Raw genomic sequence first — 15,597 nt, forward strand, 5'->3', positions numbered from 1 at the left:
GATGACGAGACGAAATGTGCGTGGCGTCGCCCACTTATAGGGCAAAAGCCATATATCAGGAACTACTCGACCGATTTCAATGAAATTCGGTATATAATATTTTATTGGCACCCCGATGACACGGTTAATTTCCATATTACTAAATTTTGAGTTCCACCCGATTCGTTCACTTTATAATGTAGACATAAGGAACCGATGAACATAGCGGAATAAAACGTTATTTAAATACCGTATATCATCAGGATGGATGGGATCATGTGTAGAAGTTCACGTAAGTGAGGAAAGTTCTTGATTGTCATTCACTTGGGAGTGGCCAGAAACGATTCTTCTCCACATGATTCAAGCAGCTCACGACTTCCGGTTTTAGACCAAGTATCCTCTGAGTAGCTAACAAACATCCGTTTGAAGGCGAGCTAAAGTGAGAAGGCGAACCCGGTCCCGCGGTTGTGCGAAGGGTTTGGGACCCACCACATAAAAACGAAGTACCAATGAAAAATCGACGAAAGCCTCGGATGAGACACCCCCCTTTTGATGACGACCCCTGCAAGCGTTTTAAGGATAAGGATTTAAGGGCAAGCACCTGGAATGTCCGGACCCTTAATTGGACGATGTGACCAAAGATGTTTTCTATGAGAGCATGCGTGAGTACGAAGAGCTTGAGAAGCTGGCAAACAGAGGTAATGCTCGAAAATTTTACGAAAAAATGAAGCGACTTAACGAAGGTTTCAAGACCGGAGCATCCCCATGTAGAGACCAAGATGGTAATCTGGTAACCGATGTCCAGGGCATACTGGGATTATGGAGGGAACACTTCTCCGACCTGCTGAATGGCAGTGAAAGTACAAAACCAGGAGATGGCGAACCCGATTCCCCAATCGATGACGATGGAATAGATATTCCATTACCCGACCATGAAGAAATTCGAATAGCAATTACCCGCCTGAAGAACAACAAAGCGGCAGGGGCCGATAGATTACCGGCTGAGCTATTCAAATACGGCGGCGAAGAACTGGTAAGGTGCATGCATCAGCTTCTTTGCAAAATATGGTCGGAGATCCCACAAACTGTGCCAATTACCGTGGGATAAGCCTCCTAAATTTCGCCTATAAGGTTATATCGAGCGTACTGTGTGAAAGACTTAAGCCCACCGTCAACAAACTGATTGACCTTATCAGTGTGGCTTTAGACCTGGAAAATCAACAACCGACCAGATATTCATCATGCGCCAAATCTTGGAAAAGACCCGTGAAAATAGGATCGACACACACCACCTTTTTGTCGATTTTAAAGCTGCTTTCGACAGCACGAAAAGGAGCTGCCTTTATGCCGCGATGTCTGAATTTGGTATCCCCGCAAAACTAATACGGCTGTGTAAGTTGACGTTGAGCAACACCAAAAGCTCCGTCATGATTGGGAAGGACCTCTCCGAGCCGTTCGATACCAAACGAGGTTTCAGACAAGGTGACTCACTATCGTGCGACTTCTTTAACTTGATGCTGGAAAAAATAATACGAGCTGCAGAGCTAAATAGAGAAGGTACAATCTTCTACAAGAGTGTACAGCTCCTGGCGTACGCCGATGATATTGATATCATCGGAAGCAATAACCGCGCCGTTTGTTCTCCTTTTTCCCGCATGGATAAAGAGACGAAGCGAATGGGTCTGGAGGTGAATGAGGACAAGACGAAATATCCCCTGTCATCAAGCAAACAGTCGGCGCACTCGCGTCTTGGCTCCCACGTCACTGTTGACAGTCATAACTTCGAAGTCGTAGATAATTTCGTATACCTGGGAACCAGTATCATCAACACCAACAATGTCAGCCTCGAAATCCAGCGCAGAATCACTCTTGCCAACAGGTGCTACTTTGGACTGAGTAGGCAATTGAACAGTAAAGTCCTCTCTCGACGAACCAAAATCAAACTCTACAAGTCGCTTATCATTCCCGTCCTGCTTTATGGTGCAGACACTAAGAGTTTTTGAGAGGAAAATTTTGCGCAAAATTTATGGTCCTCAGAACATTGGCAACGGCGAATACCGCAGACGATGGAACGATGAGCTGTAAGATTTATACGACGACATTGACATAGTTCAGCGAATAAAAAGACAGCGGCTACGCTGACTAGGTCATGTTGTCCGAATGGACGAAAACACTCCAGCCCTGAAAGTGTTCGATGCAGTACCCGCCGGAGGAAGCCGAGGAAGGGGAAGGCCTCCACTCCGTTGGAGGGACCAGGTGGAGAGCGACCTGGTTACACTTGGAATCTCCAACTGGCGCCGAACTGCGAAGGAAAGAGAGGAGTGGCGCGCTCTCATCGATTCGGTTATAACCGGCTAAACGGTTGAACGCCAATAACATACATACATACATATCATCTGTGGCTTCCTTTGTGGAAAAATTGTCGAAATCGAACTATAACTTTTTAAGGTCATTGATATCGAACATGAAGAACTCAATGCCTAAGGGTAATTTTTCACCGAAAATATCGGTAAATATCTCAGATATTATAATTTAAATCAGAGTGTGTCTCTGTTCCTAAAATCGGGTCTTAACTTCCCCTAGCTCCCTCTATACATACCTTATATTTGGATTATCAAACTTCCGGTGAGCTTTATGTCGCGTTTATCGGTTAATATGTGAGATATCTTAGCAAAATTATGTGAGCATATAGCCTTAGGTTTAGTGTACCTTAGTGGTGAAGACGAGTGAAATCGGTTCAAGAATTACCTCAACCTTTATACACTATATATGACGATTTTCGTTATTCTATTGGACTTCATGTCGAATATATGGGTCAAATTGTGTGTTATCTTAATAAACCTATATCAATAAATTGCGAGAGTATAAAATGTTCGGTTTACCCCAGAACTTAGCCTTTCCTTACTTGTTTATTTTTTTCTATTGTCAATACTAATCATTTTGCAAATATATTATATTCGCTTTTCAGAAATAATTGAACTAGTCAAAAGCTATCCGACACAAATATCCACACCATTTCGTCCATACATCGATGATCATGATGGATATCTTGACATTAATAACCTCATGATCAAGTGCTGGGCAGAGGATCCGATTGACCGTCCCGACTTCAATGCACTGAAATCAATTATACGCCGAATCAACAAGTATGTACACACTACCAGAAATCTCCGACTTCTTTCAATTATATTTCAATTAATTTTTTTCATACAGAGACAATGAAACGGGAAATATTGTCGACAATCTGCTTAAACGCATGGAGCTGTATGCCAATAATCTGGAGGAGCTAGTCGAAGAGCGTACACAAGACTACATTGAGGAGAAGAAGAAATGTGAGAAGCTGTTGTATCAGCTCTTGCCGCAGAGTGTTGCAGCGCAACTTATCAGCGGACAACCGGTGGTGGCCGAAACCTTCGATCAGGTTACCATATACTTTAGTGATATTGTTGGCTTCACCGCCATCTCTGCGGAGAGTACACCCATGCAGGTGGTGCAATTCCTGAATGATCTCTACACCTGTTTCGATTCCATTGTGGAGAATTTCGATGTCTACAAAGTGGAGACGATCGGTGATGCCTATATGGTTGTCTCGGGTCTGCCCATACGCAATGGTAATCAGCATGCGCGTGAAATTGCACGACTGGCATTAGCACTACTGGGTGCAGTGCATAAATTTAGAATACATCATCGGCCGCAAGATCAACTAAAACTGCGTATTGGCTTGCATACGGGCGCTTGCGTAGCTGGCGTTGTGGGACTGAAAATGCCGCGATATTGTCTCTTCGGCGATACGGTGAATACGGCGTCACGCATGGAATCGAATGGCGAAGCGCTACGCATACACATTAGTGAGCATACCAAATTGGCATTAGACGAATTCGGCACATTTATTACCACAAAACGTGGTTATGTGCCAATGAAGGGTAAAGGTGAAATGCTCACCTACTGGCTGGAAGGTGAAGTACCAAAACCGGAATCACCTTCGGTACCCGCACAACATTTGCTGCACGGACGACGTTCATCACTTAAACATCCGCCGCAACGTTATAGTGCTATGTTGCAAAAGCAATATTCCGAGATCTCAGAGGATGAGCAGCTATCGCCAACGGTGATAGCCGAAGAGAACAGCGTAAAAAAAACACCCACTTTGCGGGTTAAACGCAAAATCTCGTCATCATCACCAAAATTAAATGGCAACGAATTTAAACCGGAAGACTTCAATTACTATCTGGATAATGTCAAACAATATAACAAAGAGCACACAGTAACTCTAGCTAAACCTTTTAATGGACTCAATGGTGACATTTACAGCAGTCGCTCATTGCGTGAGCCACGCAAAGATGCCAACAACGAGTTAGTCAATCTACGTTTACCGTTATCTGGTGCACTCAAAAATCATAATAACAATTTAGCGAATAGCCACCGTAATAGCTCTGCACACCTATTGCAATCCAACTCGAATTCCAATTTAAGCGGCATACTACAGCCTACATCAGCGGCGTTAGCACGGCTACGCCTTAAACCATCACCGACCATTTCGACGTTGGTATCAAGTGAACGTGCCGACAATGCCAGCTTACAAAGTGGTCAACGCATCAAATTCCAAGTAGACATTAAAAGTGACGAGCAGCAAGATAACTGTATAAATGGCAGAGCTGAGGCAAATACTTCAGCTCAATCTCTACCTCATCGAGGCACATCGGACGATGAATCTTATAATGAAGCAAATAGGTATATGCCTTGTAGTGTTGTGAACAATGACGTCGACGACGATGAAGCCGAAGACGACATTGAGCTGCCATTAAATCACCACCTGAACAGTAGTAAAGCGCGCTTGTTGGAAAGCGAAAATGTGCATAGTGTTGTAGTCGCAAAAAATCGATGTGATAGTGTATGTAATAGCAACAATAATAGCTATAATAATATTGTGAAAGCAAATAATGCAAAGAATTTGCATCTTAATAGCAAAGTTGTGCCGCCCATGGATACTCCAAACGTGGTGAATATGAGCGCGGGTGTAACGGGTAATGTTGTAACTGTGGTCGCACCAACTGTAGGTAGTGTGGCACAGCCGTTATTGGGAAAAATAAATTCTTAATTTGGTAAAAATCATTGTTTTAGTACTATAGCATATACATATATGCGTAGCTAAAAAACAGTTTTGTTGCAACTCATGTTCACTAAGTGGACGCCTATATGTACATATGTATATTTATTGCAGAAGGTATAACCACAGTGCAGGCAACACTTTGAAACTGTTGTTAGATTGAAAATGTGATCACGAATAACTTTAATCAAGTAATACTGAAATTTAAGATTTGCTACAATTTAACTTATTGTGTGACTCTCGTTGTAATAAAAAAAATGCAAATATAAATTAATAACACGAAAATACTTGTACTCAGTACCATTACACAAAATTGTTTTATCCTAGTTATAAAAAATGAAATATTTATTCGATTGTCAAATGACTGTTGCATAGTGTTGTGTAATATGTCAATAGCAAGATAACAAATTATTAACCCCATAAACTTAATGTCATTGTGTCCTTAAATCGATCATCACAAATAGTATGTAAGTTAATTTTTTTCTTAACAGTATGTGAAGAATGTTTGTAAATTATCTATTCAGTGGCTGTTCTCAAAAACGTTAACAAATAATTGTATGTATGTATTTATATCTTGAAAATATATTTACATTTTAAGTTGTATTTATTTTTTACTTAACTATTGACTAGTATATTTAGAAATATATATTTGTGTATATACGGTACATTTAAATAAATTTTAAATATTGTAAAAATGTGTAGTTTAAACAATAAAGCATCTAATTAATTATTTTCAATAACAAATGTTTTAATTAATTCGCCTTTGCAATTGGAAAAAAAATGTTCATTAAAACAGTAAAAATTACTGAAATGTTTATTAAAGCATTTTTTTATTATTTATCTTTCGTGATACTGGAAAATCAACAACAGACCAGATATTCACCATGCGCCAAATTTTGGAGAAGACCCGTGAAAATAGGATCGACACACACCATCTATTTGTCGACTTTAAAGCTGCCTTCGACAGCACGAAAAGGAGCTGCCTTTATGCCGCGATGTCTGAATTTGGTATCCCCGCAAAACTAATACGGCCCGCGCCGTTAGTTCTGCTTTTTCCAGACTGGATAAGGAAGCGAAGCGTATGGGCCTGGTGGTGAACGAGGACAAGACGAAATATCTCCTGTCGTCAAACAAACAGTCAGCGCATTCGCGTCTTGGCTCCCACGTCACTGTTGACAGTCATAACTTTGAAGTTGTAGATAATTTTGTCTACCTGGGAACCAGCATTAACAGCAATAACAATGTCAGCCTGGAAATCCAACGCAGAATCACTCTTGCCAACAGGTGCTACTATGGACTAAGTAGGCAATTGAAAAGTAAAGTCCTCTCTCGACGAACAAAAACCAAACTCTACAAGTCTCTCATCATTCCCGTCCTACTTTACGGTGCAGAAGCGTGGACTATGTCAACATCCGATGAGACGGCACTAGGAGTTTTCGAGAGAAAGGTTTTGCGGAAGATTTATGGTCCCGTAAGAATTAGCAACGGCAAATACCGCAGACGATTGAACGATGAGCTGTATGTGTTATTCGACGACATAGACATAGTCCAGCGAATAAAAAAATAGCGGCTACGCTGGCTAGATCATGTTGTTCGAATGGAGGAAAGTGCTCCAGCTCTGAAAGTATTCGATGCAGTACCCGAGGAAGAGGGAGACCTCCACTCCGATGGAAGGACCAGGTGGAGACCTGGCTTCGCTTGGAATAATCAATTGGCGCCAAACTGCCAGAAGGAGGGATACGTGGCGCGCTGTTTTGGATTCGGCTATAAACGCGTAAGCGGTGTCTACGCCAGTCAAGAAGAAGAATGTTTCGTGATAAAACGCACACAATAATAGAGTTTAAGAAAAAGCACTTGGTGAAATAAGTTCTAAAATATATTGATTAACTTTGTTGTTGTTGTAGTGGCATAAAACATTCAACAAATAATTTTGAGATATGTTGCCGATTTGAAAGTCGTTGAACGGTTCAAAATCCGTTCCGCTTACGTAGAACCGACTGCTTTGGCATCGGCGGACACTTTGTTCTTTGGGTATGGTACCATGGTATAAGCTCATGGTATACCTCATAGCAAATTGCTTTTAATTTCCGATGCATAATAAATTAATGCAATATTTCATATAATATAGAACTTAAAAATACCTTATTCAACTTTACATAGAACTACTTACTTGACACTGCAACAATGAAATCACCTTAGTGCATTTTTCGTATATACAAAGAGGAACTCATTGCACAATATTGAAACATGTAAAAGAGCACACTTAAAACATTTTCATGATATATACACTTTATACACCTATAAAAGGTGGACTTGCATTTCATATGACAATTTCACACAATATATGTATATTCCCACTGCGATTTTGCACACACATACTTTTTACTTTCACATTTTCCTCTAACGCACATATATTGAACACGCACGTTTGTTTACATGCATGCCATTTTATTTCTACTCTTTATTAATTACACTTTTTCTTTTTAAAAGTTGCTAAGATTTTATTAATTGCACATAAATATTATTTAATTAAGGAAATTTGCATTAATGATGCGGAACAAACTGCGACACAAAATAAAATGGTTTCCTGTTCCGTTAGTTTTACAGCTGCCATAGGGTAACTTAGATTTATAGAAAATCGGCAAGCACAGGGTGATTAGCAGTCGATATACATGTAATCGAAAAAAGGTTTAATCGAATAGCTTGCAAAAAGAAATAAATATCTCTAATGGAGTTCTTTATTTAGTTATAGAATATTATAATTTGATTTATATTGTGGTATTATTGTCCGATTGACTACATTGTACGCATTTTTCGTAATTTTATTTTCTTTATCGACTTAAGTTCGTGCACATCTCTAATTGTAATTTTTGACAATTGGCTGCACAGCTGACAGCAGCCAATGAAAATTAAAGAAGAATTTTTATCTTTAATTAAAACAGTCGAGATATTGTTTACGCAGAAATTTCACCGCTTATTAAACAAAATTAATGATAATATAAAATAAAATAACGCAGTGTTTAACATTATACACTACAAGTGTTACAAAGTTAATATATAAAATCAATTATTAGCAGTTCAATCTGTACAAATTAACGCCGGCACACAAAAATTTGAGTCATTCCAAAAAAGAAAATTTGAAGTGCGTAAAAACAAAAATTGCATAATTATAATTAAATTTCATTATATTATTAATTTGATTTTACAGTGTGGTTGGAGACAAAGAAAAATGGTTTAGTTTAAAAACGGAGTTAGTGTACAAATCGGAAGCGATCTTCTGTCCAGTGTCCAGTTCAGTGGCACAACTAGGAAACAATCGACTTATAGGTATGTATGCAAACGTATTGTTGTTGCTTCCTTATAAAATGTTATTGATAATAAACAACCACTTGATAAAAATATGTTTTAAGTGTAATAATTGTAGGAAAACGAATAAACTAATGTGCATAAAAACATTTTACAACAAAATCTTATTTTTTGCTTTCCATGGAAGTTTCACAAAAATACTAACAATTGATTGTTTGTTTGCTGCTTCTATTATAATTGTATGCACGCGTCTGTCTCAAAATCAGTGGTTTTTAGAATAAAATCAGACTTGCTAATGACAAATGTAAATTGAAAATTTCAAGAAAGAAAAAACTGTAAGGCTGTATGTATGCTGTATTATCGTTTAATTATAACTAAATAATAAATGGTGTGCAGTAAAAAGGTTTAGATAACTTAACTGGTTACAAATCATAAAATATTATGGCACAACGCCCACATAAACCCTATCAGTTTCCCAAATTAAATTATTAATGTGAAATAATTATGTATATTGTCATTTGGGCTTTGTCGCTTTTCTAATGATTCAGTTGCCTCTAATCACAATTAACAATATAGTTTTTTCTTATCTATTTGACGGCTGTCAAAGCGCTCAGCGACAAAATAGCAAATATATGTATGTGCGTGTATATAATAATATCTCTATACCATACAAATTATATATGTAATTATTTATTTTTGATTTTTTACGCATTCTGAAGTTTTTGAAGCACATACACCATTCTAATTTTCATATATGTATTCTTTCAACAGTAAAATACAACAACAGCAACAAAAAACAAGATGCTCTACTGTCCGCCGAATGTCACATTTTCTCAAGTATGGATAAACAATGGTATATCGCATTGTTTTATGGATACGATCGGAAATGCGGTGGCGAGTGGTTTTTTGTTGCTCATGGGCACAATACAACTACTAATGTATCGTAAATACGCCACACGCAACGATCCAACGCATATCACCAAATCACGCTTATACGCATTACAGCTTTTCCTATTATTCTTTTTTCCTATATTGGCATTAGTAAGATTTTTCTTAAATGCACGCGTCTACAATGATCATGCAGTTTATGGGTATATGGTGAGTTATGTGTGTACTTAATACAATTTTATAGCACTTTAAAATTGAATTTCTTTATATTTTAGATACTCTCAACTGTGCTTATTTGCATATCATATCCTTTCTCAGTTTGCGTTATATTAAAAGAACGCTTCTATCAGCTGCCATCACTACCGACGCGAGGTCATGGTCTAATTTTATTGCTGTTTTGGACTTTGGGTTTTATCAACGAATCTTTGGCGTTCATCAATTTGCGACATGAAGATTGGTGGTTCTCACTTAAAACGTTAGTAGTTGAAAGAATTCATAGAATACAAATTTATGTGTACTAGACAAAACTAAGTAGGAATAGCATGCCTCTTTCAGTACATTATTTTGTTAAAATTATGCTAATACATTTATGACTTATCATTTACTTAATTGCTTTTTCATTAATCTACTCTTTCTTTTTACAGCAATAAAGATCAAGTGGAAATGGCTTTATTCGTTACACGCTTTATAACCTCACTATTGATTTTCATATTGGGACTTAAAGCGCCTGGTATTATGCAGCCTTATGTACAACTCGATGAACCAGCCAATGAGAGCAACAATAATACACAGCAAGGTTCGGCTTTTCGTAATGCTTTTAAAAAATTGGGTAGACTCTTTCCCTATATGTGGCCCAAAAAAGACGTGGTGTTACAATTGACTGTTGTTGTTTGTGTAATATTACTAATTGCTGGACGCGTTATTAAACTATTTTTGCCAATCTATCGCAAAAAGTTGGGTAAGTTATATACATAAAACCTGAGACATTTCTTTTAAATTAATAAATGTCTTTGATTGCAGTGGATAGCCTCACCATACCGCCTTTACTCTTCCGCTGGGATTTCGTACTTATCTATGTAGCATTAAGCTTTGTACAAGGCGGTGGCACAGGCACTATGGGCCTTTTCAATAATTTACGTTCTTTCTTGTGGATACGCGTACAACAGTATACAACGCGGGAAATCGAAGTTGATTTGTTCAGCCATTTGCATCAACTCTCGCTGCGTTGGCATTTGCAACGTAAAACTGGCGAAGTTTTGCGTATCATGGATCGTGGCACAGACTCCATTAATAATTTATTAAATTACATTATATTTTCGATTACGCCTACTATTGTCGATTTGCTTGTAGCTGTGGTATTTTTCATATACGCATTCAATTGGTGGTTTGGTCTCATTGTGTTTCTCACAATGTTTTTGTATATTTGTAAGTATTTTGAAAATCAAAGAAAGCAAAGAAATAATGAATATAACAAAAACAAAATTAATTTAATTATTTGCAGTGGCCACAATTTTGGTTACCGAATGGCGCACTAAATACCAGCGTCGCATGAACTTAGCCGATAATGAACAGCGCGCACGCAGCGTTGACTCGTTGCTAAATTTTGAAACTGTAAAATACTATGGCGCTGAGCAGTATGAGGTTGAAGAATATCGGCAGGCCATTTTGAAATATCAGGTAAATGCATATTCTGAAAATTTAATTTTACAGTTCATTAATATACATTTATTTCACGAAAACAGAAAGAAGAATTCCTCTCCATGTTGACACTGAACCTGCTCAACACTTCACAAAATATTATACTCTGTCTCGGCTTACTCTCCGGCTCAATGCTGTGTGTCTATTTAGTTGCAAATCATCAGACGCTCACAGTCGGTGACTTCGTACTCTTCTTCACCTACCTCATGGACCTGTATATGCCGCTCAATTGGTTTGGCACCTACTATCGCGCCATACAAAAGAATTTCGTTGATATGGAGAATATGTTCGATCTGTTGAAGGAGGATCAGGAAGTTGTCGATGCTCCCGGTGCTGCACCACTTGTCACAGCCGGCGCTGGCATTGAATTCTCAAATGTCACTTTCGGCTACTCACCCGAGAAGATTGTGCTGCGCAATGTGAACTTCAGTGTGCCACCGGGTAAAACTGTCGCCATTGTTGGACCATCTGGCGCGGGTAAAAGCACAATTGTACGCTTGCTATTCCGTTTCTATGATGTACAATCTGGTGCAGTGCTTATCGATGGACAGAATATAAAATTAGTGCAACAGCAGAGTTTGAGAAAGGCAATTGGTGAGTTAAGTACAAAAAATTTTGATAATTCCTTCATATCTAATTAAATATATCAATATGTTTCCGCACAGGTGTGGTACCGCAGGACACCGTACTCTTCAACAACACCATTTATTATAACATTGAATATGGCAAGATTGGCGCACGCGCCGATGAAGTGTACGAGGCTGCGCGCATGGCCGATATACACGAACGTATATTGGGCTTCCCCGATCGCTATGAAACGAAAGTGGGTGAGCGTGGCTTACGTCTGAGCGGTGGCGAGAAACAACGTGTTGCCATAGCGCGTACTCTACTCAAAGCGCCAGTGTTGGTGTTGCTCGATGAGGCCACATCGGCGCTGGACACCAATACCGAACGTAATATACAAGCAGCTTTATCGCGGGTCTGCGCCAATCGTACGACAATTGTAATTGCACATCGTCTCTCCACAATCATAAACGCCGATGAGATACTCGTGCTAAAGGATGGCTCCATTGCGGAACGTGGACGGCACGAGGAACTTTTGCAACGTAAGGATGGTGTATACGCTGAGATGTGGATGCAACAGCTCAAGAACTTGGAGAGTGATAAAGAGGGTGAATTGAATGACAATGCGAAAGCCAAACCTGCAACAAATAGCGACGGTAGTGGCATTGGTGCCGTGCTACGCGCCGGTCATGCGCATGGTGGTGCGCACTAAAGTCATTGTAGTGCATACTAAATTGCAAGTGCTTATGAACGGTTATAGACTTGCTTGTGTTTATTTTTTCAATTCTTTTTTTTTTTCAAAATATGCATGTTTTGTATGTAATGTACTGACGTAGCATACACGTGACGGCCTGTTTACATATGTAAAATTGTTATGAATGGTGTATTGGAATGTAATTAAACTGTAAGCGCGTAGTGCAGTTCGTGGTTTGTACAATGAAAACTTTTTAGAGATATGTAGCAAGACGCTACTTAATATTTAGTAATAAAATATATTTAAAATTAAATTCGTATTTTCCTGTGGTAATTTAACGCTTTTAAAGTAAAATGGCTTAAGGAATATAAATCATGGCAATTCATTTTAATTTTACAGCTTAATACGCTGATTTTTTATTACATCCCCACGATAGATATTGGGGTTAAAAATATATAGTAAATTAAAATTTGATTCACGTAAAGTGTGATGAAGTGAGGTACCATCTGATAAATGGAATTGCGAATTAGAGGTGAGTTTATGTGGAATGTTTGAAGGGAAGTGATCTCCGCTAGGTCGAGTTATTATATGGTGAATTAAGGTTAGTTGAGCTAGAATGAGGTGAATCGAAGTATGGTATGTTTTGATCTTAAATAACGTAGGCAACGTAACAGCACGTAGAATTATTTAACATACAATTGAACTTCCCTAACTCGAATCATCATAATCCACTAAGAAACTTCGTGTTAGAGACTTCTGAGTTACGGAAAGTAATTTTAATGAAATTTGACTTTAATTGCCAATTCAAGAATTCGAGTTATGGAGAACTTCGAATTATAGAAGTTCGACTTAAGGAAGTTCAACTGTATTATCTTCAGCTTCACCTCCGGCTCTTTTGCTTTCCATGATACAAAAAATTTATGACCACTGATATACGTATGTACATTCAGCAACATTGCATAATTTTTTTCGGAATTACCAGTCTTAATTGTATTTTGAAAAGCAAATACCTTAAACTTAGTCTCACGGGACTTCGACAATTCTCAACCCTATAGGCAGTATATGGAAGTTAATAACAGAAAATATGCGATCAAGTTTTTCTCCATTTGGGAAGTCTAAATTAATTAAAATCGAAGGAAGCCTGTTTTTGTGGGCTATTGGTTCTTTGCTGTTGAAGAGCGAGCGAAGTTCTAAGATCATTATTTCACTCAAATCATCTCCGACAAGTGGGATCTTGTAATATTATTAAGTTTATCCCCTATAAACTAGTCAGATGAGACCAAGTAGTCTCTACTCTCTGATTCTTGCATTACAGCATAAGTACTATGACATCTTTCTTCTTCGAAAAATTTTTCGTTTACTGGGTTATTGTGTGTACACAACCCTACAATTAGGCTCATTGTGACTATAACTGAGGTCAATGGCGTTGCATAAAAAATGAGCAAAAAATATGAATCAGCAATCAAGGAGTACAATTAGATGAAGTTGTCCGATGTAAACGAGTAGCTAAAGATAAATAAGAGCGAGAGTTAATACGTTGTACGTATTATCAACAATTTACAAAAAAAAATCAAACCAACATTTGCAATGTAAACCCTATGAGAAAATGTATAAACTAGTATATATGTGCATATAATGTGTCAATAATAGATCCTTCTTCTGAAACTTCTGAAAATTTGATACTTAAAAATTAGTAGACGGCAATATCTTTGATATTTTGAATAATGAGTCACTATTTCGTTGAATAGAGTTAGTATTTTTGTACTCAAGGACAATCTGACATTTTTTGTTGAGTTTCTAAATTTATTCAAAAACTAGGAGAATGCATATTGGTTATTACCACTTAAGATTCCTTTTTTCTAGCTCCTCACGGCCATTAGTGGGCTCAGCTTTAAGAAAGGTGGACATACTTTTTTGTCGAACTGTTTCTGTAATCGTTCGGATAAGTTTCTGTAATCGTTATCAAAAGTTCGTCAGTAATATTTATCAAAGTTTCGATCTTTCAAACATCAAATGCACAGACTCTCAACAATGATTTTTCTAACGATATTATTATGAAAATCAAGGGACTTGTATGTATCTATACTTCTATACTACTATTATAAAGAGTAATGATTTGTATGTATGTATGTTTGTAATGAATAAACTCAAAAACTACTGTGTCGATTTCAAAAATGCTTTCACCATTGGAAAGCTACATTCATCCCGAGTAACATAGGCTATATTTATTGCTAGAATCTCAACTTTCTGGAAATAGTTCCTCTTAGTTCAAAACGACTCAGTGATGGAGAATCTTAATCTGTAACTGAAAATGATCTTGCAAGTCATTCTCTTCGCATCGCAATCGCGTGCCAGAGCGTAGAGTAACGAGCGCTATATTTATTGCTAGAATCTCAACTTTCTGGAAGTAGTTCCTCTCAGTTCAAAAAGACTCAGTGATGGAGAATCTTAATCTGTAACTGAAATTCTTTTCGCATCGCAATCGCGTGCCAGAGAGTAGAGTAACGAGCGCTATATTTATTGCTAGAATCTCAACTTTCTGGAACTAGTTCCTCTCAGTTCAAAAAGACTCAGTGATGGAGAATCTGAATCTGTAACTGAAAATGGTCTTGCAAGTCATTCTCTTCGCATCGCAATCGCGTGCCAGAGAGTAGAGTAACGAGCGCTCGCAGCTGCTTGCTGAACAAAATTTCAAAAACTCCCAAGCACGCGCTTGAGTGTCGAGTATGGAGCGTGTGCAGCGGCTTGAAGAACAAAATATTAGAAATATACAAGCTCGCACTAGGGCGTTCCCAACGAATTCATAATAAGAGAAAAAGACAACAGACATCAAAGATCTAGTCGATCTGGTCGTAATCAATAGCTTATTGCAAATAAAATATAATTTCATGTTCGAATTTTCCTCATTTTACTTTTTTAAAATGAATCCACTCAAGAAATGGGAAAGTACATACATACATACATATGTATGGTAGAGTATGTAAAAACTTATAACTTTTCAAAATGTTTGTCTAATGCCGTGCGATGCCGGAGCGGTCTGCTAGTATTATATAAACTAGATTTTATGTGAAACCTTTTCAATAATTCTCCCAAAAGCTTTAAAATACTACTCAGCCTCATGCAGAACATGAGTGTTTCGGCGTGAAAGATGTCATGAGAATCTTGAGATTGTAGAACATTTCTCTCATGCAAATTTTCTCTGTATGTATATTAATGATGATGCAATCGAGTAACTGAAATTGTACTGATAATCGTTATGTCAGCAGTAAAGAGTTTGGTCTCGATGGTTAAGTTTTTAACATATTTTATAGATCTTGTTAGCCCACATAGATCTCATTTTTTACAAGAATAACGCCGAATA

At 37.9% G+C, this 15,597-nt stretch overlaps 3 protein-coding genes across 8 annotated transcripts in view; 2 read left to right on the forward strand and 1 right to left on the reverse strand.

The window, feature by feature from the left end:
• The window catches only part of Npr1_0 (atrial natriuretic peptide receptor 1), a 144,819-nt gene extending 139,378 nt beyond the window's left edge, over nucleotides 1–5,441 (forward strand). For all 6 annotated transcript variants that reach the window (XM_054225161.1, XM_054225162.1, XM_011193686.3 and 3 more), the window contains 2 exons: nucleotides 2,948–3,125; nucleotides 3,193–5,441. In XM_054225161.1, coding sequence (XP_054081136.1) covers nucleotides 2,948–3,125; nucleotides 3,193–5,077 — 2,063 coding nt within the window. In that variant the 3' untranslated portion in view covers nucleotides 5,078–5,441. The remainder of the gene's footprint in view (nucleotides 1–2,947; nucleotides 3,126–3,192) is intronic.
• Fbxl7_1 (F-box/LRR-repeat protein 7) overlaps nucleotides 1–7,653 on the reverse strand; it is a 280,685-nt gene extending 273,032 nt beyond the window's left edge. Inside the window, exon 1 of the mRNA XM_054225169.1 lies at nucleotides 7,257–7,653. The gene's annotated coding sequence lies outside the window, so the exon portion shown is untranslated. The remainder of the gene's footprint in view (nucleotides 1–7,256) is intronic.
• Nucleotides 7,654–7,965: 312 nt separating this feature from the next.
• LOC105218240 (ATP-binding cassette sub-family B member 6) lies at nucleotides 7,966–12,549 on the forward strand. Its single transcript, XM_011193683.3, has 9 exons — nucleotides 7,966–8,228; nucleotides 8,295–8,413; nucleotides 9,164–9,490; nucleotides 9,556–9,755; nucleotides 9,925–10,238; nucleotides 10,301–10,705; nucleotides 10,782–10,957; nucleotides 11,023–11,572; nucleotides 11,644–12,549. The coding sequence occupies exons 3-9, from the start codon at nucleotides 9,194–9,196 to the stop codon at nucleotides 12,252–12,254; spliced, it is 2,553 nt and encodes an 850-aa protein (XP_011191985.2). The 5' UTR covers nucleotides 7,966–8,228; nucleotides 8,295–8,413; nucleotides 9,164–9,193; the 3' UTR covers nucleotides 12,255–12,549.
• Nucleotides 12,550–15,597: the final 3,048 nt, after the last annotated feature.

The sequence above is a fragment of the Zeugodacus cucurbitae genome, chromosome 2 (genome assembly GCF_028554725.1).
Source record: "Zeugodacus cucurbitae isolate PBARC_wt_2022May chromosome 2, idZeuCucr1.2, whole genome shotgun sequence".
NCBI classification, from domain to species: Eukaryota; Metazoa; Arthropoda; class Insecta; order Diptera; family Tephritidae; genus Zeugodacus; species Zeugodacus cucurbitae.

Coding starts and splice junctions, on each gene's coding strand:
- LOC105218240 (XM_011193683.3), top strand. CDS start 9,194: ATGCTCTACTGTCCGCCGAATGTCACATTTTCTCAAGTATGGATAAAC. Junction 9,491..9,555: donor ATGCAGTTTATGGGTATATG/GTGAGTTATGTG, acceptor TTTATATTTTAG/ATACTCTCAACTGTGCTTAT. Junction 11,573..11,643: donor GAGTTTGAGAAAGGCAATTG/GTGAGTTAAGTA, acceptor GTTTCCGCACAG/GTGTGGTACCGCAGGACACC.